General features: G+C 47.1%; 1 protein-coding gene across 1 annotated transcript in view; it reads left to right on the top strand.

The window, feature by feature from the left end:
* Positions 1-26,098, top strand: part of CUL4B (cullin 4B) — a 761,875-nt gene that overhangs the window by 268,681 nt on the left and 467,096 nt on the right. The window contains exons 10-11 of the mRNA XM_085608106.1: positions 3,423-3,490; positions 3,749-3,867. Of these exons, the coding sequence (XP_085464232.1) occupies positions 3,423-3,490; positions 3,749-3,867 (187 nt within the window). The remainder of the gene's footprint in view (positions 1-3,422; positions 3,491-3,748; positions 3,868-26,098) is intronic.

The following is a 26,098-nucleotide window of genomic DNA, read 5'->3' as shown; positions in this document are numbered from 1 at the left end:
TATGGCTTTTCTAGGGAACATCCCATTTGATGATATCTGCAAAGCAGCTACATGGTCAACACCGCACACTTTCACTAAACATTACTGTGTAGATGTGCAAACCAAACAACAAGCTAGTGTGGGCCAGGCTTTACTAAAAACACTATTTCAAACCACTGCAACAGATACAGGTGGTCGCCGCTAAGGTTGGGAACTGCTATATAGTCTATGCAAAAGTGTGTAATCTGCAGCTCATATGCCTCGAACGGAATATGCTACTTACCAGTATGCATCTGTTCTTGGCATGTAGAGCTGCAGATCTACACACGCCCACCCGCCTCCCCGGCTACCTGTATATGTTCCAGTCTATCTTATTTAGATACAACACACATGGATTTCTTCACTGTTGTTACAACGCTCCATCTTTCCCTGTTGGCGAAAAACAATCTGAGGATGGAGCCGAAGCCCATGCGCAATACGATCCAAAGGAGGAGTCCCCAACCTCGTGACTTCCAAAGACTTTCCAAGAGGAAAAACAAACTGCAAACATCCGGGCCCAACACCAGATGGCGATCTATGCAAAAGTGTGTAGATCTGCAGCTCTACATGCCAAGAACAGATGCATTCTGGTAAGTAGCATATTCCTTCTCAATCGTATCCCAATGGAGAATTATACTTTTAAAATTTCACAAGGCAACCCCCATGTTAACAGCCTTTCAATAGTGAAAAACGAAATACACAGTATTTCACTATCAGGGCATGTTGCAAACCCCAGTACATGTCCTACCTTTCCATACACCGCATCCTGCCCGTGGGAGTACCTTGGGCCTAGCTTTGGGATGCCTTTTCTTTAAGAAAAGGGAAGGTTTGTGCCCGGCAATTGGGTGCACTTGCCAGGTCGACATAGCAGTTGCAAACTGCGCGCAGACACTGCAGTGGCAGGTCTGAGAACCCTGTGAAAGGCTACTTGTGTGGGTGTCACAATCAGTGCTGCAGGCCCACTAGTAGCATTTGATTTACAGGCCTTGGGCACACCTGTGCACATTACTAAGGACTTAGTAGTAAATCAAGTAAGCCAATCATACGCACAATTTAAATGGAGAACATATGTACTTTAGCACTGAATAGCAGTGGTAAGGTGCCCAGAGTCCTAAAACCAACAAAAACAAGGTAAAAAACAGGAGGCCAAAATATCTGGGGGTAGACCTGCTTATAAAGCCAAGTCTAACACTAACCTAACTCTAACGTCACTTTAACCTTTTTTGTTTTTTCAGTGATACAAATATGCACAAACAACCTTATATGGATATTTAGACATACATGATTCTAAAAATGCAGTTAATGTCACAATATGGTTCAAAACCAAAACACACAAACCACTGACATTTGCCAGTTATGGTTGGGTAAACTAAGTATAACTGACATTCCATCGTGCAGTGCTCATGGCTCACATATGGCATCACCCCAGGTATGTTAAATGACTTCACTAATATACATCCATGATACTGCTGTTGACATTAGTTTACATTTTTCTATTTGTCATTTTTAAAATGTTATTTTAATTATTGAAATTGGTGGTTTTAGATCTAATTTTTTCTGACTGTATCATTAAATAGTACAGAATAGTTTTGATTATGTATATAATTTTGCAAAATGGCGTTTCTTGTTCTGTAATGGTTGAATCTGTGTCTAAGAGATTTATATGCATATGTTGAAATAATTGTGCTCATATACTTAGATGAAAGTATGGGTTTGTGACACTATTTTCTTATGGTGGTAGATGTTACTATATGTTTGGTGATCAAGTGGATAATGGTAGATCTGTTAAACTTGTAGTTAGACTTGCTGTACATTTTTATATGGGTGTGTACTGTGGTTGAAAGTTTGAAATATGAGTGTTTCCAAATCAGAAAGATGTTCCTTCGATCGATAGCGAGTGTTTTACTTTTTGCAACGTTTGTGGGTATTTTATGATGGTTCATATTTGGTTGTAAGTCTCTAAGTACTTTGTTTATTTACAGCAGTATACAGAGGTTGTGCTCTATCAGTATTGCAGCCTGTGCACTGAAATCGTTTTTTGCATAAGATTGGTTAATGTGCAAGGGTGACGTTTCTGTAGTAATGGTTACTGTATTACATGGGTAATCATAGGCTGGTTGTCTATGAATACTAATGCAATGGGTACATAATTAGTTGTAACAGTATTTTAGGTGACATACTTGGTAATTATTATTATTTAAAATTCATTTCCTTAATGAGAAATAAGGTCAATGTTGGTACCTTTAGTGATGTCATCACTAAAGTCATTTAACAGGTCTTGAGTGGTGTCATATGTGAAGTCCTAAACAGTGCATGATAGAGGTGCAACATTTGGTTAGTTTACCTAGCCCTAACAGGTGAATTACTGTATGTACTGCACTCAACCCACTATAGGGGGCCAAATAGTGCTGCATGTACGGCCTTGGCCCCATGTTCAGTAGGTGCAGTAAGTGTTGGTATGATATACAGCCATGACTGGCACACAACACATTGTGGCTGGTCAATGCCCACTTCACACAACCTGGCAGCCAACATATTTTTTTTCTTCTTTTATAGTTTTTTTGTAGGTTTTTTGGTAACTTTTATAAACTTAAATATATATATATATATATTTTAATGTAACCTTTTTTCCTCCTATATAGAACAGTTTTATTTTTATTTGGTTATTAAACTGAGGAATCTGAGTTTTTTTTAATCTCGTTTTAAAAAAAAATTTTTTACATTGCATTTTAATTTTTTTATTTGATGTATACATTTTTGTGAAATGAGTAATTATTATTATTGTGAAAGGAGTAATTATTGTGAAAGGAGTAATTTTCAGTCCATAATGCAGTTGTCAAGGTGACATTGTGTAATATGCATGTCAGTCACAGATGTAGTTGGGTAGAAAAAAATGTTTTTTGAAGAAACGGGCCATGCAAATAGCCCTGTGTCATAGAAGGTTAGAAAATAGCAAGCTTTGGAAAAACCTATAGGTTTGCTAATTCAAACAAACAGTATTTCTGCATTTCTAGATTACCATGTATTAACGCATTGTAGCTAGAAATGTTGGTTTTAGCTGGACCCTGTTATTGGTATCTGGGACAGCAGGAAAATAGCCCCTGAAAATGTGTAGAGGTGAGAACCATCCCTTACTTACTCTGACCCAATGGACTAATCTCTCGTATACCTTTAACCATTTGAGCTTGGCTTAATTAGCCCTTTGCCTTTACTAAGGGAGGAGATGGACTTCCTTACAGTAGTCTGGGTAGCACACTGGCAATTGTTTTATCTTAATGCCACTTCCAAAGTGGGTTTGTTGCACTCTGGATCCAGACATATTTTTCAGATTTTTTTTCTTGTTGCAAAAAATACATTTAACAATGAAACTATCATAATGAACGTGTTTATATTTATTTTTACAGAAAGCCACTAATTGCAACTGTAGAAAAACAGCTCCTGGGTGAACATTTAACGTCAATTCTGCAGAAAGGTAATCCGGTTTCATTTTGATAGTAACACACTTTTTTTTGTTATTTTTTTTTAAGTCTTCATGTAGCGAAGGAAGCTGTAATATATGCTGGGCTTCCTAATGATACCTAATGTTTGTAGAAGATGATGTGGGAGATCAGCATTAGACTGTATTTTATTTTTATTTTACTATAACTAATATATGATAGTCAAGCTTATCAGTTGGCTATAATGAAATGGAATTGTGATCACTTTCCCACATTTTCTTCCATCTGTGCAGGTTTAAATCATCTTTTAGATGAAAATAGAATACAAGACTTGTCTTTGCTATATCAGTTATTCAGCAGGGTCAGAGGTGGTGTACAGGTCTTGCTACAGCATTGGATTGAATACATCAAGGTAACAATGTTGACCTTTTATATAGTAGTTTGTTTTCAGTAGTACAGAGAGACTGTATTTATGTAGTACATGATTTTTTTTCAATTAAAGATTTATAAGTGATTGTGTGGATGAAGCTTTTATGTAGTGAAGCCATATTCAAACTATATCACCATTTATGACGTATAACCTTGTGATTGTTGCTCCCTGGTATAGGATATATCAAATAGGTATGGATCACGCACTTTGTGATAATCCTTTAATCGTTCAAGTATTTGGTGGCCAGTGTTTGGGGGTTGGTTGGCGTGCAGCAAGGTATCGTCCTCTGATCCTGACGTATATCAATATAATAACAGTTGCGCTTTCCCACTGGAAAGCTTCCCTTTGGTGCACTGCTTGAGTCACCAATGGATTTGTTTTCCTTTTTCTTCTCAATTTAATCCTAAATCAGATGGTGATTTCATTTGAAATTATTCATCTTCAAAATTAATATTTCTCATATTGTAATGATCCATGTAATCAATGTATTAACATAAATCATATAAGTCAATCAGTGGACATCAGACGAAGGTTAACAAATATCCCCACTGCATTTCTGGCAGATCACTGCCCTTCATCTGCGGGTAAGTTCCTTGTCGGAATTCCGAGGTTAGACGCGTGGTGCTTCCCTTTCAGTTAACGCCATCCCGTTATGGGAACATCAAGTGATTATGCACTAATGAAATTAGAGTGTGAATATTTTCTGGTTGTTCTTGATGATTTGGACTCCCATGCATACACAATATGCTTGTTTTCACAAATATAACACAAATGCCCTTATTTGTGTCTTGTCACTTGTGCAGTTTGTATACTGTTTCTTAATATTTTGTGCAAATAAAACATCTTACACTGTGGCCTGATGTCCCCTGAGGGATGTGGCAAGGTCAACTCTCACCTTTGTAGAGGGAAACAACATAAAAATCCAGGTTTAGAAGCTCAGGACAGGATTTCTTTTTATTTCACTATGACTGGCAGCTAAACACCTGCATATGAACTCTGTGAACAACTCCACAAAGTTGTGCTCACTATTGGTTAACCTAAGGGGAGGTATGCGCAGAATAGAAGGTTTATATTTCTAGGAGAGTGGCAGAAAATGAAATGCAGCCGTTGTTAACTTTCATTAAAATGTTAGCTGTTGTGAAGTGCTGGGGTGGGAGGTCTCCCTCAATTCTTGTGCCCTTATTCTGGGGGTGATGGAGGGACTCGATGGCTCCAGGACTGATAAATTATTTCAGGGGACAGCCACTCTCGTAGCCAAAAGAGATATAGCAGCAGCTTGCAAGGACTCAACGTCTCCCTCCTTAACCAAATGGCGCAGGGGCGTAGATTGGTATGCCACCCAAGAAAAAGCCATCTGCAAGGCGAGAGGGTGTCCAGCTAAGCATGAACGTATATGGGGCAAATGGTTGGGACCGGTGGTTTGAATAGAATGGAGGGATCACTTGTACCTATGTTGCAATACCTGACATGTCATTATGGTGCTGTCTATGTTGTTGTTTCTTCTTAAAATTCCAATAAAAATTGGTTATCAAAAAAAGAAAAGTTAGCTGTCTACTAACGGTTTCCATTTTTTTAAAATCCATTTTTATTTATTTTTATATAACTTTTCATATTGACAACACTCTATAACACAGACTCCGCCCCCCCCCCCCCCCCCCGGCCCCTTCAAAAAGCATACCACAGTTCCATAGTGTATTTGTATAGAAAAAGAAAGATCACGTTTGTTTTGTCGCTTCACGTAGTCCATGTTCAGTTTACCCTTGTTCCCAGCCAAGGACCCCATGATAGCCACCCTCCTTCCATCTATGATGAAAAATTATTTAAAACTGCCTTACGGAGTGTCCCGTGTAGATAAGCCCAGCATCCCAGCCACCCCAAATTTGCTAATATTCCTTTTGGCAACCACTTCCCCAGTATATTTCCATCTCTGAGTCTGCAATGTTCCATGCCTTTCACCCATTCTGGCTATTGAAGGATGTTCCCCGAGACCCTTTTTGAGCTATATCCTTTTCTGCTATCATGAGGCCTAGATGTACTAACAGTTTATGATACCTGGTGTGGTCGGTTTTCCCCACATTCCCAGTAGCATGTACCTAGATTGGAGATATAAGGGCACACCCATTGCTTCCTCAAGCGTTCCCCCCTCACTGCCTCCCAAAACCCCCCAAGTTTGGGCTAACTCCAGGGTGGGTGGTAGAAAGTGTCCTCATGTCAACACCCTCTAAGGCAGAAGGCAGCTGTGGCTATGCTGAGTCTATGAAGTTGAGTGCCCCTTGTAGTATACCCTGTGTACAATGTTAAATTGAATCAAGCGGAAGTTCTCCGGTTTGGCCACCTCCACTGGAAATATCAGTGTCTTTAGCAAACTTTCTCTCGGGGGCCAAATTTACAGTGTGGTTTGTGGCCGAGGGCCGCACTGGTGGGGGTGGGGTCAGAGGGGGAGGGGCGGGGCTAAAGCAAAAACAAATTGTGACCATGAGGTTGAACACAGGTCCCTGCAGCAGACTCCTTCGTCCACTGAGCCACCAGACGCAGCATACACAGATCTCTCCCTCTCTCTCTCCCTCTCTCTCTCCCTCTCTCTCTCCCTCTCCCTCTCCCTCTCCCTCTCCCTCTCCCTCTCCCTCTCCCTCTCCCTCTCCCTCTCCCTCTCCCTCTCCCTCTCCCTCTCCCTCTCCCTCTCCCTCTCCCTCTCCCTCTCCCTCTGTCTTCCTCTGTCTTCCTCTGTCTTCCTCTCCCTCTCTGTCTCCCTCTCCCTCTCCCTCTCTGTCTCCCTCTCCCTCTCTGTCTCCCTCTCCCTCTCTGTCTTCCTCTCCCTCTCTGTCTTCCTCTCCCTCTCTGTCTTCCTCTCCCTCTCTGTCTTCCTCTCCCTCTCTGTCTTCCTCTCCCTTTCTGTCTTCCTCTCCCTTTCTGTCTTCCTCTCCCTCTCTGTCTTCCTCTCCCTTTCTGTCTTCCTCTCCCTTTCTGTCTTCCTCTCCCTCTCTGTCTTCCTCTCCCTCTGTCTTCCTCTCCCTCTGTCTTCCTCTCCCTCTGTCTTCCTCTCCCTCTGTCTTCCTCTCCCTCTGTCTTCCTCTCCCTCTGTCTTCCTCTCCCTCTGTCTCCCTCTCCCTCTGTCTCCCTCTCCCTCTGTCTCCCTCTCCTTCTGTCATCTCACCCGTGTGTGTGTGTCAGCCCTCAGTCTGGGCTGAGACAGCTTCCCAGCGCGCGCACACAGCCGCCCTGAGACAGCTTCCCAGCACTCACACACAGCCACACCAGAGTACTTCACAGGTCTTTAAAAGACCATTTACATGTTAATAAAGCTTTGTTGTATTTCACCTCTTAGGCCCCTGCATCTCCACTTTGACAATCACTGGAATCCCCCGGCCCCCACAGAGCAGAGTCTCAGAGTCCGGGCTGCTGCAACCGGCAGTGTTTACACTATTTGTATTTTTTTTAAAACACATGTAGGATGTCTGCAAGGTCCGCGGGCCGCCGAGGAAGGCTTGCCGGGCCGCTGGCGGCCCGCGGGCCGTACTATGAGTAACCCTGATCTATCCAATAACCTATATAGGGTGGGGACTGTGTGTTTCTCATTAAGGTCCCATACGTTAAAGAAATCATCCAACAGTTTCATTTCTAGCGATGAGTCTTGTGTCTCCTCATTAGGACACACCCTATTTTTAATGGCTGTTCCCTCTTGAGTGTACTTCAGCCACTGCGCACCAGATATCTGGTATTCAGACTGTAGGTGGATGAAGGGAACCACCCTGATTGCACCCCATACATCTGCAAGGGCAGAGATGCCAATACTCTGAAATCCTGTCAGGGATACCACATGTCATTATCACATTTCTGAGACTGGACCCTTCCCACAATGGTATTCTCTGGATCAATCAATTTACTCATCCCATCTCTTTGGTCACTTTTTTCCAGTCATTTGCCACCGTTTCCATGGCTGGGCATGCAGCAGGTCCCAGTTTGTCATCATATTGCAGGTGCAAGTAGCTCTTTGGTTAACCACGCACAACTGTGCCGCCTCCTATTTCCGAATGTTTGGTAGAACTATTTCAATCCTCATACTTGAACGGCTGGAGGACTTGTAAAGCCACTCGGGGTTGACCACCTGTCCACAACAAAGTTTACACCAGCCCATCGATCATAGCAAAAAAATTCATCAGGGAGATTATATAGTGAATTCTGAAGTACATAGACAAATTGAGGAAGTGCCAACGTCTTGTACATTGCTACCTTTCTGAGTAAGGAGAAGTGCAACAATTGCCAGTGTTTGACATCTCGGTCTAACCTTGCTAATAGAGAAGTCTTCTCCTAGGGACACCAGGACAGCTTGCCTCTCCTTCGCTATGGTTTCTGGGTCAGGACGCAGCCTAGTTGAGCCAGCGCTGGTCGTCTTCCAATTTTGCAGCGTGAATCTCTCTGGATTCACTATCCTGTGCATTATTCCGCCATCTAGTGGTTGGTTCCGGATTTATAGTATTTCTTCTCTCTTTTTTTTTTTTTCCCGTGGCCCTGTGTTTTTCGACATCCCACCATTTGGTGTCTTCTTGTGACTTCGCGCATCCTCCAGAAGCTCCCACCTTTGGGTGCCAACTTCAGATTCTTTTTCCCGCTGTTGGGTCTGGATCGTCACCGAAGATTTCCAGAGTTTTGGAGAGAGAATCAACGAAAAACAGGACAAGACACCATTGTCATTGTGACAATTACCACCACAAATACGAGCAGAAGGACCAGCATCAAGTCTGCAACCTCTGACTGCTGCTCGACCATAACAGCGAGGACTGCAACGCCTGCTCGGCGTTCACACCAAAGATCCTCACAGTAAGAGAGAGGCAGAGAAGGGCAAACTACACCATGCAGGGGCAAGGGCCACCTCCATCGCTCCGAGACTAGGGCCTCTCCAGTAGAGAAGAGGACACCATCGCTGAAGGACCGGAAGACTGCACAGTCGTCTAGATCGCAAAGAACGGCGAAGAAGGTAAGAGACTTTGAACTCAAGGCACTCGACCGACACTCGTAAGAGTGAAGCAAAGTCCTCGAAGGGAGCATTGCCGCAGAAACACTCGGCGAAAGCAGCAGCACCCAAGGACAAACAGCCCAGCGGCTCCTTTGAAAAGGACTCCCAGACGGCGAAAACCCAAGACAAATCAGTCGTCGAAGACTGGCCTCGGAAAGGATCCCTCGACGCTGAAAAAAGAAGGGTTAAAAGCGACGTCTACCTTTTAAGCGAAGTACCCAAACTCTTGACGCCGAACAAGCGGCCGAGATGCAAAGGAAGAAAAGGAGGCTCGAGGCCGAAATGGCGAGCATCCTGCAACGAAAGAAGGACTTCGATGAAAGGATGAGCCAGTACACCATCCCACCGAAGAGGCGACAAGGACCCCGAGCTGCCAAAAACGTAGGAACAGCTCGAGAAACAGGAGGAAGAGGTCCTGTATTATTTAGAGGGCGAAGGCGAGGAGGCTCAAATAACTTAACAGGACTCGACGTCCTCGGAGGCGCAGGACTTTGAGTGGCAAGATCTCGACGCTGAAATACCGGAAGAGGGAGTAGACCCATATCCTTCGAGGCCTTTGCCGCCGGACGATATTGGGATCCATAATATGGTTGGAAAAAAGGCTGCAGAGAGATATGGAGTGAAGTTGGAAGAGAAGTCCAAGGTGTGTTTTCTCCTGGAGAGTCTGCTACCTTCACAAACAAGGAGCCAGTTCCTGCCCATGCTCCCAAGTGTGCTGGACCAGGGCAGGGAGGCCCTCAGGAAGCCAGCTGAATGTAAATCTGTGACCCCGAGGACCGAAGAAAAGTACAAACATTCCTCCAAGGACCTTGCATACATTCAGGGATCAGTACCAGCTGATTCAATAATAACAGCAATAGCAGCTAGAAAAAAGGCCAATGTACTCACGAATACCGGCCCACCTCCAGACAAGGAGAGTAGGAGTCTGGACCTCATGGAGAGGAAAGTAGAAAGGAGAGCGGTGATTCAATGGTGCATTGCCAACTCAAAAGCTCTAATCAACCGGTACGCATTTAAGCACTGGGAGGAGGTGGGGCAACTCCTGAAGCATCTACCAGAGCAGTACCAGCAAAGTGCTGGCCACTTGGTGGAGGAAGGGAAAAACATGGCTAACACATGATTAAAGTCGGCCCTGGATGCAGCGGAGACATCCAGCAGGCAGATGATTGGGGTGACAGAGAGAAGGCACGCCTGGCTAAGGATTTCAGGCTTCAAACCTGAAGTACAGAACAACATCCTTAACACACCCTTCAATGGAGAACAGCTTTTTGGAACTCCAGTTGACGACAAGTTAACTCAGCTCAAAAAGGACAATGAGACAGCAAGGTCTATGGGGGCACTGCAGTTCAGAGGGAAGAGAAGGGGTACACCTTCAAGAAGGCCAGCAGGTTTTGGAAACCACCAACCTGGAACATTGCACTAAGCCTTCCAACAAGGTTATCAAGGAAGCAACCAGGCCCAACAGCAGCAGTGACAACAGCAGCAAAACTGGCAGTACCAGCCACGAGGCCAATCCTTTCGAGGGCGCTCAAACGGATGAGGACAGGCATGGAGAGGAGGACAACAATCCACCTCCAAGTGACTTTGCCCTAAAGCAAACGCACACCCAGGCAACACCTCTAGGTGGGCTTCAAAACAGAAGACAAAACAAAAAACTGATTCCCCAAGACAAACAGTTCCTCGAACATATTACACCAGTAGGAGGCAGGATAAGGGACTTCTTCCAGGAATGGAGGAAGGTCACAACTGACAAATAGATACTAAACCTCATACAATACGGTCACTGTATAGAGCTAGAAAAACAACCGCCAAACAACAAGGTGCACTCGGCAAAGGAACTTTCACTCTTGCTACTAGAGGCACAGGAACTCCTCAACAAGGAGGCAATAGAGATAGTGCCGTACAAGGAAAGAAACAAGGGGGTTTACTCCAACAACTACTTTTTTTTTTTTTTTCGTCCTCATTTGCCTCTTAAAACACCATTTCGCTTTTACTCTTTTTATCCAGCCGAAATGCTCATAACCTCATAATGCTGACTTGAGTAATCTGGGGAGGAATAGAGCCACATATAAACGGACCCTGGATTGGTGGCTCTCACACCCCAAAAAACACCCAATATACACCGATTCTTTGTCGGAGGGAAAAGAGAAAACCCACCACACATCGAAATAGGTGCTTTCAGCCGAGGGCAAGAGAGGCTTAATCATAGGACTCTCAATCCAATTAATTAGTTGGTTGATTCCACCAACATAATAAGGGTACCCAGAACCCATGCCTACGTCCTCCCTCGACTGACATATCCAAATTGGCCACTCTCTTCACGGATGATCTCCAGTCCTCATACCTTGGAGATTTTGATACCCAGAGTTTACAAATTTCTCTACGGGCTAGCAAAATTGTATAAAAAATCAAATCTGCATTGTTTTTACTTGTTACTACCTGAGCATCTAAAAGCCCAAAAATAATTAGTAAAGCGCTTACCTCGATTTGTATCTTCAAAGAATCAGATAGCGCTTTACTTACGGCACCCCAAAAAGCTTGGATCTTTGGGCAGAGTAGAAACATATGCAGATCATCTTCCTTCATGCTGCCACACTTCGGACATGCCACCTCTCCTCCTTTCCCAAACTTGGATAACTTTTGAGGGGACCAGTATGCTCTGTGGATGGTGAAAAGATGATTCCTTCTCAGGTGTGCAGGTCTTACTATTTTGTATAAAGTAGACATAGATACTTGCCATTGTTTTTCCAACGTAGCAGACGGCAAGCATCTTCCCCACAGCTCAACCGGTAAAAGGAAATTTCCGTCCTCCATGTCCACCATCAGCCAGTACCAAAGTGCAATTTCCTTTTTTGGGCTCTGATTGGAAATTAATTTCTCCTCAAATTCATTATACTTCTCAATCTCTGTAGTTGAAGCTTGGAACCAGCTCCGAATCTGAAGGTACTTAAACCTAGACAATCTATTTTTTTTTTTTTTTTTTAAAGTTTTTATTGAACAATAATTCGATTACAAGCACGGGCCTACAACCACCAGGGCCGGCCGCTAAGTACAGAATGAAATATACATTTATCAAAGCTGCAGTCGGTTCCCGGGGCTCGGCCCCGTAGTGACTCCGGATAGTTCTAAAGGAACAGGAGACTTAAATCCAACAAACACAAAAAACTAAAAGAAAAACAAAAGGCGAGGCGTAAAGACAAACAGTGCAGGTCAGGCTTCCTCCGGGGAACTCCAGTTCAGACCATTAAGCAGCACGCGAAAGGAAGGAGTACCGGGAGGCTGGGGACGGGGGGGGGGGCCAAGGGAAATGAACGTCCATATGTAGTCATTCCAAAAGGTGCCCGGAACCGTCAAGGGTCAGGGGGACATGGCGATATCGGTGTCCACCAGGGGGGGCGTACAGATACCCCCGCGATATGCATTCCATTGCCCCCAGATTCTGCCCCATGCCCCCGGCTTACCACGGGCAACATACACAGTCTTCTCCCTGAACATACACCAGTCCATATTCTCCTTCCATACTGACACGGTGGGCGGCCGCTGGGCACCCCAAAGCTGCGCTATATCTCTCTTGGCAATCATGTTCCCCAGGGCCGCCCACCGAGTCTGAGCCGCGCTATAATCATTGGGCTCCCACACATTCAGGACACAGCGACGCACCTCCGGCAGCAGCACAACCCCAGTGACCTGTCCCATAACCGTATGTACCCGGCGCCAGTAGTCCGCCACCTCGCGGCACTCCCACAGGATATGGAGAAAGGTGGCGCTGAGCCCACAACCCCGCTTACAGAGCCCATCGTCGGAATATCCCATCGAAACCAAGCGAGGACCCGTCACATACACCCGGTGAAGAATCTTAAGCTGTACCAACCGGAGACGGGCTGGAATGGCGACCTCCTTGGGGGACGACAGTGCAGACTGCCAGTCCTCGTCGTCCAATTCCACCCCATCCCCCGTCCAAGCCTCCCGAAGGCGCACCAAGAGGTCAGCCCGATGATTAATCAGTTTCTTATAAATTAAAGAAATAGTACTGTCAGGGACATGTCCGTCCAGTATGCGGTCCTCGAGGGGCGAGGAAACCGGGATCTTGGTCCCCTCTCCAAAGACCGAAAGCAGGGCGTGTCGAACCTGGGCATAGCGGAAGAACTCCCTGTCCGTAAGCTCATATTCGGCCTGAAGAGCCGCGAAAGTCTTAACCGCGCCCTTATGCCACAGGTCTCCCACTTTGCTGATACCAATTGTATCCCACTGGTCAAACCCCTTCGTAGTCCAGAGGCTCCCCAGGCGATCGGAGGCAAACAAAGGAGTAGCACATGTCAGTCGCTCACTCCAGCCCGTGGCCGCAGTGGCAGCCCTCCAGGTCCGCACCGCAATCTTAGTAGGACCCGTAAGGGTCCGGCCAGCCGAGCGGGAGTAAAGCGCCCTGTTATAGTCCCCGCCGGGAAGCAGGAACTTGTCCATCTCATACGCCGGATTCAGGCCAGGCGCATACGTGGCATGGTTGATGGCCGAAAGCTGCGCGGCCCAATAATACCTGCGAATGTCGGGAAGCGCGATGCCCCCGTCGTACCAGGGGAGAGTAAGCTTAGCAAGAGCAATACGCGCCCGCCCGTCCCACACCAGTCTCCTCTGCAGGCTCTCCACCTCCCGAAAGTAGGCCACTGGGATGACGTCGAAGGAATTCTGGAGTGCATAGAGGAACCTGGGAAGGGACATCATTTTGAACAGCGCGGCCCGACCCAGCGGGGACAGGGGCAGCCTGCACCACCGGGCCGTGTCCTCTCGCAATCGCCGAAGCGGACGCAGGAGATTCTGCTCATAGCGAGCCACCGGGTCCAGCGAAACGTATATCCCCAGGTACTTAAAGCCGCTCAGAGATACCTGGATCGGAAGCCGAGGCGGCAGGAGAGGAGGACCACCGGAGATCGGATAGACGCAGGATTTAGACCAATTGATCGTGAGACCCGAATTATTCCCAAAGGAAGTCAGAACGTCAAAGAGGACGTTGAGCGACTGCCGCGGTGAGGTGAGATATAGGAGAATATCGTCCGCATACAGCGAAACCCGATCTTCAAAGCCCGGGGCCCACCGGATCCCTCTAAGCGAGGGCTCCCAGCGGAGCCAAGCCGCGAGTGGCTCCAGGGCGAGAGCAAAGAGCAAAGGGGACAACGGGCATCCCTGCCTCGTGCCCCTGCCGAGGGCAAAGGGCCGAGAGACCCGCCCATTCACCACCACCTGAGCCATGGGTCCCGTGTAAAGAAGCTTCACCCAGCCAATAAATCCTTCCCCAAAGCCAAATTTAGCCAAGACAGCCCAGAGGAATGGCCACTCGATGGTGTCAAAAGCCATCGTGGCATCCAAAGAAACCAGCACGGCCGGTTCGGAGAGGAGCTCCGCCCTGGCAAGGGCGCCGTGAAGACGCCGCAAGTTAAGAGCGGTGTTACGATGCGGGATGAATCCGCATTGGTCCGGATGAATAAGATCGCACACGACGCTCAACAGACGATTGGCAAGGACTTTCGCCAGGATCTTAGGCTCCGCATTTAGCAGTGAAATAGGCCGGTAAGAAGTACAGCGGTCTCGCGGCTTGTCCTCCTTGGGGATAACGACTATCGTGGCCAAACGCTGGTCGGCCGGGAGGGAACCCGCCGCCAGAGACTCACGGAACATGCGACTGAGGAAGGGCGCAAGCTTGTCAGGGCGCAATTTATATAGCTCAATGGGCAGACCGTTGGGACCCATAGCCTTGCCCGAGCGAAGGGAGCGGATCGCGGTCGCTATTTCATCCGCCGACAAGGGGGCGTCCAGCCGCTCACGGCCCTCAACGGACAGGCCGGGCAAGGCGATATCCCTCAGTAGAAGGCGAGAGTCGTCCTCATCCCTGTCAGTCACTGGGGAGTACACAGCCCGGAGGTGGTCGGCAAAACATTCCACAATCTCGTCAGGCTCCGTCACACACACACCATCCGCAGCACGCAACTCCGGGACCACACGATTCACTCTCTCCTTCCTGTCCAGCCACGCGATCAACTTTCCCGCCTTGTCCCCGGCATCGTACAGTCGACCCTGCTGCTCCCTATACATAGTTTTGGCCGCGTCAGTGACCAGGGACCTATATTCAAACTGTTTCAGGCTGAGGGCATGGAGCCCGTCCGGAGTGACATTCGCCTCCAAGGCCGACTCCAGCCCCAAGATGTCAGTCTCCAGCCTCACCACTGCCTCACTCTTGACCCTCTTAGCCACCACTATCTGGGAAAGGGCGTGTCCGCGGATCACGGTTTTAAAGGCTTCCCACAGGGACATTGCAGACGACACCGACCCCTCGTTATCCAGGAAGTATTGGTCCATAGCCTTGACCAGGCTGTCACGAGTCGTAGGGTCTCGCAGGTACCATGGGTTAATGGGAGCGATCCGCCCTGCAGACCGCGGCCCGGTGTCAAAAAGAAGCCACAGCGGAGAATGGTCGGAGATACCCCGCGCCAGGTGCCTGACCTCACGAATCCGACCAGTCTGCGCCGCGGGCATAAGGAAGTAGTCTAACCTAGAGAGACTCCCATGCGCCCCCGAGTGAAAGGTGAATTGACATTGGGTCGGATGCATTAATCTCCAACTATCCACCAGGCCGAAGGTCTCCAGCATCCCACCCAGCCATGCCTGGGCAGCGGGGAGGGTCCTTGGTGGGTGACGATCCAGTTCACCCGAAACCACAGAATTAAAGTCCCCGCCCATGAGCAGGAGGCTGTCCGGAAGGTCAAGCAGCATTCGACCCAAGTCAGTGAAGGTGGAGTTCTGGAGGCCCGGGGGGACGTAAACTGAAACCAGGGCAAGGGGCTGCCCCTCCCACCTCCCAATCAAGCACACATAGCGCCCTCTGTCATCCGAGACTATCTTAGTGATCTCCACCGGAAGTGAGGTTCGCAGGAGAATGCCCACCCCCCTGGAACCAGTTGTGAAACCAGAATGGGCCACGAGGCGGTATCCCCCCCTGTTCATTGCATGACAAACATTGCCAACCAGATGCGTCTCCTGGAGAAACACCACATCAGGAGTCAAACGACGCAAATATTGCAGTACTACACCCCGCTTGATACGGTCCCCCAACCCATTGACGTTCCATGACATAAGCCTCAACCCGTCCCCCCCCATCCCCCCCAATAGATCAAGGGTCCCCCAGCCTGCAGCACAGTTCCCAAATGTGGACAAAAATCAGTACCTCGCCCTGTAAACAAAAAACACACAGCAAAACAACCCCTCCTCCCCCCCAACCCCACCCCAGGACCAACTCCCCCCCACCCTGCACCCCTGCGGGCCAAAAAACCCCCCCAACTTGCAGTGTGCCTGTCGCCCCTCTAACCCCATTCTACGAAAAGACCCCAGAGGAGGTAAGGGACCCGTCCCCGCCCGCCCCCCTCACTGGTCCTGGTTAAACACAATATGCAAATGAAATAAGACCCGACTGTACAGTGCAAAACGGCGAAATCAAGGACCAAAAGTCATTCTAAAGGGGACCCGTCCCCCGCGGTGCCCGCAGAGGGTCCGGGACGGTCACCTCCGTCCGGCAGAGAGTCCAGCCAGTCACTTGCAGCCACAGGAGAGTCAAAAAAGGCTGTCCGATCCCCATGTTCCACTCGGAGTTTTGCAGGGTAGAGCATCGAATACTTTAGGCCCAGCTCGCGGAGACGACGCTTCACCCCTTGGAATCCCATCCGTTGTTTCTGGACCAGTTGCGTGAAGTCCGGATAAAAATTGATGGTCGAGTTCTCATGACGAACCGGGCCGTGGGTCCGTGAGGCCTGCAGAATAGCGTCGCGGTCCCTGTAGTAGAACAGTTTGGCCACGATAGGCCTCGGGGGGGCCCCCGGCCGTGGCCGACCGCCCGGAACTCGATGGGCCCGCTCCACGGCAAAGAACTTACTTAGGCCAGCCGGGGACAACTGTTTCAGGATAAGTTCCTCGACCACGAGGTCAACCGGGCGGCCGTCGGAGGACTCCGGTACACCTATGACGCGGATGTTGTTGCGTCGGGCCCGTCCCTCGAAGTCCTCAAGCCGCCGGGCCATATGATCGTTGACCACCCTGATGTCTCCAAGCGCGGCCCGCAGATCCGACACCTCCGCACCGAGGGTGGAGGTCCGTGTGTCGAGAGCCTGGACCCTCTCGTTAGTTTTGGAGAGGTCGGCCCGGATCAGGGTGACATCAATCGCGACAGTGTCAATCTTACGGGCCAGGGCCTCATATTGCGTCGCGATGGTTTCCCTAATGCCATCAATGGCGCCCATAATGTCCTGCAGGGATAGTTCCGTAGAGACGGTCGCGCCTCCCTCCGCAGTATCCGAGGGGGGGCCAGCAGCGCCAGAGGGCCCCCTGCCCTGGGTGTATCGGTCCATGTTATTGCTCTGGACTGCTCCCCCGCGGAGGGAAGCCTTGGTCTTGCGGCCCTCGGGACCCCCTTTGCCCCCCATGTGAACACGGTCACTCAAGGGGACCTCCAATCAAGAGGTGTAAGGGCACCAGCAAGAAGACCACAAAATGTCGGTATAGGGGGTCCGAGGCGATAGGCACTCTAGTGGCAAGTGAAAGAAAACCTCATTCAGAGGCCCAGGAAGCACCTCGCCACCCCGAGCGCACCCCCCTGCCGGTCTCCTGAAGTGCAAAACCGAAACCGAAAGTGGTGGATCGGCAGCTGGCACCGCGCTGAAGCCGCTGTTGTTCAATTGCAGCCCGGCCCCTCGGGTCACCTTCACCCCGGTCACCTCCGTCGGGTGGGTCCCAAAAGTTCCGACGGCGACAACTCAGGATTCCCAGGTCCGATTTGAGTTTTGAAAAGAGATATATGCTCAGCTGGTCTTTATCTCCCAGATTCCATAAGCCACGTCAGGATATTCTCAGGATAGATTCCGAGGAGCAGAGAGGGTCCGGGGAGCCCTGTGCTCACGCGACCATCTTGGATGCGCGCTAGGCTCCTCCTCCAACCTAGACAATCTTTGATCAGCTTCCTGATTACAGTAATCCCAAGATATCAACTGAGCTTCCTGTAAAAGATGATTCCAAGCAGCTATGCCGGCTTCCCTCAGGGGAATAGCTAACACATCTTTAGACCATTCAGGAGAGCCCGGAGAGTCCCAGATAGGGGCAAAATAGCTAAAGTATGGCAGTTCAACAGCTTTCCTCACCCTATACCATGTTTCAGCCATACCTCGTAAGATCTTCAATCTAACTTTCTTAAAAAATTTTGGGTTGGCATATTTGAACATGAAACCATCTTCCGTCAAATTTTGACTCCTCAGCTGGACCTCAAATAATGCACCTAAGTCAGACTTGGGGAGTATAGCCATAAGCATCCTTCCATTTTTGAGCAGGAAGGACCAAGAGTAAAAGAGCAGATCTGGTAGCGCCAAGCCCCCCTTTTCCAGTCTCCTTCTCAATTTCTTCCAAGAAATCCTCTGCCCCTTGGAAGCCCAAATAAAAGAACCAATCTGACTCTGGAGTTTTAAAAACCAAGATTTGCAAAAAGGAAGAGGGATAGCCTCAAAGAGAAAAGTAAACTTTGGAAGAATTACCATCTTTATTAGATTGACCCGGCCAAACACCGACAGAGGAAGGTGAGCCCAATTTTTCAACAGGGTAAGAACTTCTTTTTTTTAACCGAATCAAAATTAACTTTCGTGAGATTCATAATATCATGTGTAATTTTTACCCCTAGGTATCTCATCTCATTAGTGCAATTTACTGCACTAGCTCCCAAATTCCAGGCCATAATCTCAGTTTTCTGTTCGTTAATTTTATAACCTGAGATTTTGCCAAAGTCGGTAGTAATTATTGAAATCGACTCGAGCTTTCTGGGTGCCCCTTGTAAAAATCACAATATCGTCTGCGTACAGGCCAATCTTTTTAGTCCATCCTTTGTATTCAAAAGGTAAAATTTCTGGAGATCCTCTTAATCTTCTAGCCAATGGCTCAATATATAAATCTATTAAAAGGGGGGACGGAACAACCTTGTCTAGTTCCCCTTGAGATCTGGATCAGGTCTGTCGGGGCCCCATTGACTCCGACTCTAGCAGTCTGAGCAGCATAGATACCTTCCAAGGTTCTGCTAATATTAGGGCCGAGGTTTAGCGATTCAGATACTGCTTTTAAAAAGACCCAGTTAACGCGATCAAAAGCTTTAGCAGCATCGAGTGCTATGACCGCCAGAGGTAGCTCATAGGTGGTGGCCAAATCTATTGCGCCTATAAGGTTGAAAGTTAGATCTTTGAGCGTTCGTAAACCCCATTTGATCCTCATGTACAACCAATGGAATAACCCCGTTCAGCCTTTCTGCGCTAATTTTCGCAAACTGCTTATAATCGCAGTTTAAAAGAGAGATTGGCCTATATGAATCACAATTTTTAGGTGATTTACCCGACTTCAGGATTAGGGCAATAGTGGCCTCTTTCCATGAATCTGGAAAGCCCACTCCGGATAAAAATATTCCATTAAACATACGTAACAGTATTGGTGTTAACACTTCCGCCAAGACCTTATAAACCTCATGCGGCAGACTGTCTGGCCCAGGAGCTTTCCCTTTCTTACCCTCTTTTAAAACCTTTTGGATTTCCAATATACTTATACCACTATTCAGAACCTCACTTTTGTCCATAGGTAGTTGGTCGCTCAAATCTTGAGCCAACCAGCTAGCTGCTTCTTCTTGAGTGACCACCAAGTCTTCCTGGTAAACTTCCCCATAATAAGGCCCGTTCTATAGCCTGATTTTCAGAAAATAGAACCCCAGATTGTTCACACCTGATCTCCTTAATTGTGTTCCTAACTTGATCGTTCTTGACTTTCCAAGCTAATAGTTTACCGGATCCCTCTCCATATTCAAAATGTGCCAAACGACTAGTATCCCACCTTTCTTTTAACCTCCCCCTGGACAATTGTTGAGAGAGTTTCCTTTGGGGTCTCAATTTCAGTCAATTTGAGATCTTGTTGTCCCAGATTACTTACTGAAATCAGGTAATTTTCAAGGTAACGAATCTGCTGTTCCAAATTTGATATCTCCTGATGGTATGATCTTCTCCTGGCTGCTGCAAGGGTACCTAGTCTGCCTCTTAAAAATGCCTTATATGCATCCCAAACCATGCCTATCGAAGAGGAGCCCAGGTTAATATAAAAAAACTCTGCTGTCTCAGAAGTTAACATTTCAAGATATTGTGGGTCTAGCAGGATGGAACGATCTAATGCCCATCTAGATTGAGAACACGGTTGACCCAACTTAATTCGAAGTAGTATAGCCGAGTGGTCTGAAAGATGTACCCCTATATGGTGAATATCTAGTACTGCATCCCTTAGTTTATTATCGACTAGGAAATAATCAATCCTAGAGTGGTGCCTGTATTTTTTATTGTGGAATGTAAAACTTCTATATAGGCCCGCTTTCTCTCGCCAAACATCCGAAAGACCTAGTTGTTTTTTTCAAATGGTGCACCGTTGCTGACATTTTAGGATTAACTGCCGCTTTACTGGTCGATGAACTATCCAACTTGTGATCAATTACAGTATTAAAATCTCCCGCCATTATAATCGGGTCAGAAAAGTTTAATAACTCAGCATATAGGGCTTCCAGAGGGCCTGTGTCATCTTGATTGGGGCCATAATAGCCCATCAACGTATAATTATGGCCAAAAATCTTCACCCTTACTATTAACCACCTGCCTGAAACCGCAGATATCTTGCCTTCTATCGTGATGGTTGTTGCCTTTTTAATCAGAATGGCGACACCCTTTGTTACCGCTGTTTGCTTTGATACAACTGCCCGAGAAATCCATTTTTTAGCTACAAAAAAATCTAGTAGTTTCTGCCTCTGTCAAGTGAGTCTCCTGCAGAATAAGAATTTATGCTTGGCAATCTCTCAAGTATTGAAGAATTTTTTCTCGTCTGGCTCTACCCCTTTACCCGTTGACATTCCAAGAGAGTATTTTTATCTCATTCATTGCTTTCTTGACCACCATCTATGAGCTCGATTCCCGCCCCCAAGGAAAACCCTTCCCTGACTTATCAAATTAGGAAAACCCTATGGGTGCACTTTGTCCGGAGTAACCTAGTATTATACATGTATATAATCTGTATTTAAAAAAGAAAAAACATTTTTTTTTATATATAGGAGGACAAGAAGAGAAAAAAGGAGTTTTTCAAGAGGAAAAGACAGTAGGAAAGGTACCTTTCGTATCAGGGCCCTGACTGCAGAGATTCAATAAAGTTGTCTACTTCTTCTACACAGCGGAAGGAATGCATTTTATTGTTTAGCATTACCTTCAGCATTGCTGGAAATTTCAATTGCACAGATGCCCCAAGCTTCTTTAAAGGGTCAATTCTTTTGCCTAACTCCCATTGCCTATTGGAAGTCTCACTCGAGACGTCTGATCTGACCTCAAAACTTGCTCCATCAATCTGCAATGTTTTTTTTGTCAATGCATGAGAAATAATTTTCTCCTTTAGGGAAAAAGTCAGAAAATTAACCAAAATTCTTCTTGGCTTAGGCCTGTTTGAGTTAAGTTTGTAAGGGTCTCTATGGATCCTCTGGATATCTCTACTAATCTCTTCCTCTGTCTCTTCCAAAAGTAACTCACTTTTAATTAAATGCACTAGAAATAGTTTAATATCGTCTCCTTCCTTGCCCTCTGGAATTTTCAAAAACTTCAGGTTGTTTCTCCTTTGAAAGTTTTCCAATCTCTCGAGCCTCTCCTGTTGTTCCTTATCTCTTCTTTTCAATGCCTCCATCTCTGCTGAGATGCCCACCAGTGTTTATTTAACCCCTTCGACGCTTATGACGGAACGGTTCCGTCATGCACGTCGGTTGGGCTGTGCTTATGACGGAACCGTTCCGTCATGGCCCCGCCCGCGCTCAGAACCTTCAGCACTGCGCGGAAATCCGCGCAGCGCTGAAGGGGTTAAGGACCTTTACTTTCCCTTCAAGGAGCCCTGTTCTCAAGTTTAGCTCGTCAAATTTCTTCTCCAGGTTATCACAGGTATCTCGAATGACTTTTTGGTTATTTTCTGAGATTTCAAAGCGGGTTTTTAATTCAGCCGTAAGGCTTTTAATCAGCGAGGTAATAGATAGATCATCATTGCCTAAGAATTTTGTGGAAGATGACGTCTCCTCATTGGGAAGGTTGTTAGTGGTTGCCATTTCCACAAAACTCGAGGGGATAGGAAAGGAGTCAGAGGGTTCAGGATCTATTTCTAAGACCCGATAGCGATTTAAATCTGCAACTTCTGACAAGCCCTCCATATTGATATATTTATCCTGTTCAGGGGCAGAAAGCAGTAACTGAGTACTATCGTTAATTTTAATTTGATTGCCCTGCTCCGCGTTAGAGTCCATCCCAAGCACTAAGTGTTGTAAGTGTTGAAAGGGGGTCACCCAAAACCGTGGTTTTTGGAAAGATTTTAAAGTAAGTCCTAAGTGAGGGAGTAACCCTAATCTTTCGTTCCAAATTGGATCTCTTTTTAATTCTATTTCTTGCCCCGTCTCTAACTATGGGCTCCTGTCTTAATGTGGACCTATTAATAGAATTTATATTGTCCGGTACCTTATGCACTCCAGCTATTTTTAAATTAGAGTCTGCTTTATTTATTTTACAGATATTATTTGGGGTCGCCTCAAATGGAGCTGCAACCACAAGATCCACTGCACCCGTGTTTCTTAAAGTGTACCTGGAAATCTTCTTGACCCCCTCGGGTTCCTCTATCCCTTTTCTCCCTCCTCTTCGTAACTTGGAGCTCATACAGCTTAGCTCAGAAGGCAAGGATTTCTTTGAGCGAGCACTGGAGGATAACAGAGTTAGGGACCCTACCTTACTTGTAAGTTCGCTTTTTGTTCGCGCTGGAGACACCGAAGTAACAGACACTGGTCCAAGCCTCTTTTCCGGTCCAGTTTCTTTGACGAGGAAACCCTGAGTGGAAAACAGGGGACTGGTGCTGCTCTGCCCGTCGCCAACTCCTCTCCCCCGTAAGGAAATCCGAGAGGCGGCATGCCTACCTCTGTGGAGCTCCAGCGCCGCTCTAGAGCACGTCTGTTCCCCCGCCGTAATGAATAAATGACGAGGAGCGCAATGCTATCGGCAAGCGGGGGAAGACGACAAACAAAAAAATACTCCAATCAGAGGTAAGCGGCCAATAAAGGGGTTTCTCTCCGTTTACCCGACTCCCTACCCGCTCCTCATCCTCCTCGTTATAATAACGTGCATATACAGATACTAAACATTCCCTTGGCTCCTAAGACTCCGGGCGCCCGCGACCTGCCTCCTTAGCTGGCCGCCATGTGTTCCCCTCCCTCCAACTACTTCCTTGTACCAAAAGTGGATGATAATTTAAGACCTATTCTGGATCTACGGTTCTTAAACAAGTTCATAAGGACACAAAGCTTCAAAATGACATCACTGCAATAAGTAATACCACAGATACAGGAGGGGGATTACATGGCAACTATAGACTTAAGACGCTTACTTACACATCCCCATCAACAAAAAACACAAACACCTACTAAGATTTGTAATCAACAAGACTCACTACCAGTTCACAGTGCTGGCATTCGGACTAAAATCCGCACCAAGGTTGTTAACAAAATGTCTAGCTGCGGTAGCGGCGCACCTAAGGAGGCAAGGAATACATGTATACCCCTACCTTGACGACTGGCTCGTAAAGGCAAGCTCTAACAGCCAATGCAAACAACACATCCAGCAGGTCATACAAACGCCAATCCAACTGGGGTTATCAATCCATTGGGGAAAGTCTTCAATAGAACCAGAACAGGTGAGGATATTCTAAGGGGCAGAGATCAACACCATACAGTGCAAGGTGTTCCCCAGCACAAATAGAACTTTGGCAATACTGAAGGAGACACGTCTTTACCACAAGGGACAAGCTCTGACAGTAAGGACAGTGAGTAAACTAATGGGAATGATGGCGTCATGCATACACCTGGTCCCGAATATTCGCCTCCACATGAGACCGTTCCAAGAATGGATCGATCAGCAATGGTCACAGGCAACAGGCAGTTGGGAACATCTAGTGGTTCAAAAAACAGTACGAAATCTTGGGGTCAATGAACAAAATATTATGAAAAGTGTGTCCAAGCGCTACTAAAGCTTAATCAGCCTCACAGCTCTGAACCAATGACTATACCTCACAGCGTAAAACTGTGGGCATATCCCTTTAAAGGACGAAATACCTCACTCACCATAGGTGACATACTTCATCATTTGGGAATCTCCTCCCAGAGGAAAAACCTAGTTCCTTTGGGGGCTACAACTTCCTCTCTACGAGGAAGGAGCTCAGGGATGTTTTTCAAATATAGGTGGAGTTGAGTAAGTCCACAAATGATGGGCAACGAAAATGTGAGGGAGGGCGCAGCGCAAAGCATAAATTAATGTGAAGAAAGTGCAATTAAAACTAGCTAGAGAGCGTAAATCATGTACTTTATTCTAATACATTCTCTGCCAGAGTTAAACAACAGTGCACCAGCTGTATAGATTTAAACCGCTTGGGTAGAGTGGAAAATAATGGTCGACATGTTTCAGTCTACAACTCAGTCGTGGACAAAGCTTTCATCAGGACCTCTAATGGTGCTGCTGCATAAGTGTATAAGTGATGTAAACATAAAAGGATACAAGAACAGGAACTTAAGTCAGTCTGTCTGTTCTCCTAGGAAACATTACCTACAGAGAAGGAAATGAACAAAGCACAGAATAATATGCAATTCATCTGTGATTCTGTTGTGAAATGCCAGAGGTATAGTGCTGAGAGTAGCAACACAAAATAAAAATACAAAAAACAAGGCTTACCCGCAGTCAGCTGGGTAAGCAACCCACCTCAACCTGGCAACAGCTCAGGATGTGGCACCGCTCTGGAAGAAACGATGTACAAACCATTACTAGGTCAACCTACATAAAGGTCCCAAGAAAAACATTGTTCGTATTATGGACCTAATATGGCCTGTAGTGTAAAAGAAGGGGAGCCACAGTGCGAGAGTCAAACACAGTAAATTGATGGCTAGTCGTCGCCAATCACAAGCAATAAACAAGAAAGATAATCAATGTACATGAATAATGGCTCCGTAAGGCTCGCAATCTAGAGTCCATGCAACAGAGTCGAAAGATTGATAAACATGAGGACAGCCACCTGCAAAGGGTATACTTAGTGGCCACATGTACATCGTACTTCTAAGGCTGAAGCTATTCCGCCTATAGCTATTCCAACATCCTAAGCACGCGTGTTTTAGAAAGTGTCATAACCCAAGAGTATTGTGCAGAGTGCCAAGACCTATGCGCTCACAACGTGCATAATATTGGTGCGCAGTCAAGAGGGTATAGCCAAACAAATAGCGTGTTGTCCTTCTTGCAAACTGGAAACTAGACCCAGAGCAAATGAACCCATCGCTAATTTACAACATCCAAAAAGGCAAACTCTACACGCAGGGCCACTCACCTCTCCGTCGGTACTCTGGGCTTGAACTGAGAAGTGGAGAAGTGTGGCTCAATGGTTAGAGCGGCAGACCCTGATGCAGAGGTCTGGCCCGGGACCAAGGTTCAATTCCCCGCCTCGGCGGGTCTTGGGCTCAAAAATTCCACGGACCTGATAATTCTTGCCTCGGTGCCATTCCAGTCATGGAGTCCCACTCTGCAACTCTGGGCAATAGCTTGCTTAATCTCCACAACGGCCCCCACAACGCTAAGGATGCCTGGCCTCCACCTTGGGGGTGCCCAGGAGTGGACGCCTCACAGGGAAAGCCAGGATGGGTTCCACAGCGGTATTCGTACAAGCGCCTTGAGACCCTTTTGGGTGAGTAGTGCGCTATACAAGTATCATTTACATTACATTTACATTTACAAATGAGCTTGTGACCGGAGGTGAGTGCCCTGCGAGAGCTTGCGAATATATACCGGAGTGATCACCGCCAAACGAAAACCGGTGTGAAGCACTCATGAGCGAAGATCTAACGCGCATGCGTGAAACCGGTAACACTTCCAAGCCGCGCATGCGCTGGGTCAAAAAGCCGTCTAGTTTGATGTGGAGCATGCGCGAAAGAGGAGTGCAGTCCGATAACTTCGTGGCGATAGCAAAATAGCTACCGTTAAGTGACAATACCAAACGGGCCATCGTGTCCACAACCCAAGGAGAAAACGCACCTCAGGTCATTGTGTAGATTGATGTGCCCAG

Source organism: Triturus cristatus, chromosome 5_2, assembly GCF_964204655.1.
Source record: "Triturus cristatus chromosome 5_2, aTriCri1.1, whole genome shotgun sequence".
In the NCBI taxonomy this organism is placed as follows: Eukaryota; Metazoa; Chordata; class Amphibia; order Caudata; family Salamandridae; genus Triturus; species Triturus cristatus.
This window is presented reverse-complemented; position numbering and strand designations above follow the sequence as displayed.